The 2,324-nt window shown below is 60.8% G+C and overlaps 1 protein-coding gene across 1 annotated transcript in view; it reads left to right on the top strand.

Annotated features, from left to right (window-relative positions):
- The window catches only part of STARD8 (StAR-related lipid transfer (START) domain containing 8), a gene marked incomplete at its 5' end in the record, with an annotated part of 6,276 nt that overhangs the window by 2,600 nt on the left and 1,352 nt on the right, over nt 1-2,324 (top strand). Inside the window, 6 exons of the mRNA XM_010141645.1 lie at nt 4-39; nt 303-501; nt 660-870; nt 1,115-1,229; nt 1,568-1,783; nt 2,206-2,307. Coding sequence (XP_010139947.1) covers nt 4-39; nt 303-501; nt 660-870; nt 1,115-1,229; nt 1,568-1,783; nt 2,206-2,307 — 879 coding nt within the window. The remainder of the gene's footprint in view (nt 1-3; nt 40-302; nt 502-659; nt 871-1,114; nt 1,230-1,567; nt 1,784-2,205; nt 2,308-2,324) is intronic.

The following is a 2,324-nucleotide window of genomic DNA, read 5'->3' as shown; positions in this document are numbered from 1 at the left end:
CAGGCCATGCGCTACCTGCGCAGCCAGTGCCTGGACCAGGTGAGGCCATGGCCTGGCAGCGCTGCGACTTGGGCAGACAAAATAGCTTTTGGGGTCCTTTTTGTTCACCTCTTGTCGTGTTTGGCCTCGGGGAGGCGGGAGGGTGGGATTGTCTGTGGGAGCCCCACACCCACTGGTGTCTCCTTGACCACTCCTCCCGGGGGTTCTCCTGTGGGTTGCAGGGAGTGAGGTCTTTGGGGAAGGGGCTTCCTCACCTGTCCTGGACACCTGCCTTTGAGCACCAACCCATTCTTCCCCGGCAGGTTGGCATTTTCCGAAAGTCAGGGGTGAAGTCCCGGATTCAGGCGCTCCGGCACATGAACGAAACCAGCCCTGACAATGTCAACTACGAGGGGCAGTCGGCGTACGACGTGGCTGACCTGCTGAAGCAGTATTTCCGTGCCCTGCCGGAGCCCATCTTCACCAGCAAGCTGACGGACACCTTCCTGCAGATCTACCAGTGTGAGTGCTGGGCTGGGGCCAGTCATCCCTGGCTCTCTGAGGGTTGGGGTCTCCCAGGGAGGAGGCATCTCCCCATCCATTTGGACAGAGGTGATGGAGATGGCTGGTGGCCTCCGGGGATGGACCCACGGACCACCTGCTTCATCCTGTGCCCGCAGTCGTGTCAAAGGAGCAGCGGCTGCAGGCAGTGCAGGCGGCCATCATCCTCATGCCGGATGAGAACCGGGAGGTGCTGCAGACCCTGCTCTACTTCCTCAGCGACATTGCCTCCGCGGAGGAGAACCAGATGACTGCTGGGAACCTGGCTGTGTGCCTGGCTCCCTCCATCTTCCACCTCAACGTGTCCAAGAAGGAAAGCACCTCACCGAGGTGAGGATTGGACTAGCTCCAGCGTCCCCAGCCTTCCTGCAGCCCCTATCTCCCCATTGCCCCTTCCCTGCCCATCCTGGGAGAGGTGAGCCGACCAGAGCAGTGTGGCAATGCACGTGCTGTCACACAGCCCCCGCTCGCTCTGCTTTGCCATGGGGGCGTCCTCCACTCCATGATGCAAAGCAGGGTGAGCTGGCGGCAGGCAGGGTGCCCACCCAGTCCCAGCGATGCCTGCTCCCCGCAGGGCCATGCATAAGAGGAGCACCATGGGGAAGCCTGACCAGAAGGACCTCAATGAGAACATGGCTGCGACACAGGGCCTCTCCCACATGATCACGGACTGCAAGAAGCTCTTCCAGGTGGGTGGCTGTGGTGTGTCCAGCCCAGTGTTGCCCTCCCTGGTGCTGCCAGCAGGAGATGCGAGCTCACTGGTGGGGTTCTGGTCCTGCAGAATCAATGTGGGGTGAGACAAGGGCACCCATTGCTCAGTGGGGCAGCTGCCGCTGGTTGGGCAGCCCCGGGAATGAAGCCCAGCTGCTTCTTAAGCTGCAGGACCTCTGTCCAGGGAGGCTGTGTGCATCCTCCCTGCTCCTTGGTGGGATGGGAAGTTGTGGTTTTCTAGCTGCACAGGACTGCTCAGAAAGTCCATGTAGGATCCCTCTGGCTTTCTGAAGATCTCCATGTTCTTGGCTTGTAGGTCTCGCACGACATCTTGCTGCAGCTGAGCAGCTCCTATATGGCAGCTGATGCTTATCCCCATCCCCTGACTGACTTCGTGTGTCAGGGGGAAAACAAGGATTTACACTCCTACTTTGAGCAGAGTGTCCAGAACCTGCTCAAAGAGTCATCAGAGAAGTTCAAGGGGTGGCTGAGCACCCCGGGACCCCTGAACACGGAGCTCTCCTGCAGAAAGGTAAATGCTACAATGTGGAGGGGGGCTTGGGAAGTGTGTACGGGGAGAGCACAGGGAGCCATGGGTCCTGCAGTCACCTGCTGACCTGCTAGAAATCCCTCAGTGCTGGTTTTCTTATGTGAGGAGGGATGAGCAACCCATTCCCTGGCCAGAGATGGACAGCTGTGGGACGGAGGGTGCTCTGTGCCCAGCAGTCCCAGCAGGGAGCTCACCGTGTTCCTAGCAGAGGAGCTGGCTGCCTGCATTCAGCACTGCTCCAGCAGCCAGAGCAGCTCCCCTCCCCTCCCATCCCCTCACTAGCCAGTGGATGTGATGGTGCCGCTCCACGGCAGTGCGAGCCATCAGGAAAGCTGCTCTGTAGTCAGCACGGTGGAGGGGGGTCTCACGGGACAGGCTGCTTGACCCTTCCCTTGGCCCATCAGGTTGGGGATGGGCACCCTCTGCGCTTGTGGAAGGTCTCCACAGATGTCGAGGCGCCTCCTGCCGTGGTGCTGCACCGGGTGCTTCGGGAGCGGCCCCCCTGGGCTGAGGGCCCGCTGGA

The sequence above is a fragment of the Buceros rhinoceros genome, unplaced genomic scaffold (genome assembly GCF_000710305.1).
Source record: "Buceros rhinoceros silvestris isolate BGI_N320 unplaced genomic scaffold, ASM71030v1 scaffold31858, whole genome shotgun sequence".
Taxonomy (NCBI): domain Eukaryota; kingdom Metazoa; phylum Chordata; class Aves; order Bucerotiformes; family Bucerotidae; genus Buceros; species Buceros rhinoceros.
The sequence above is the reverse complement of the archived record's forward strand: the minus strand, read 5'-3'. Positions and strand labels throughout refer to the sequence as shown.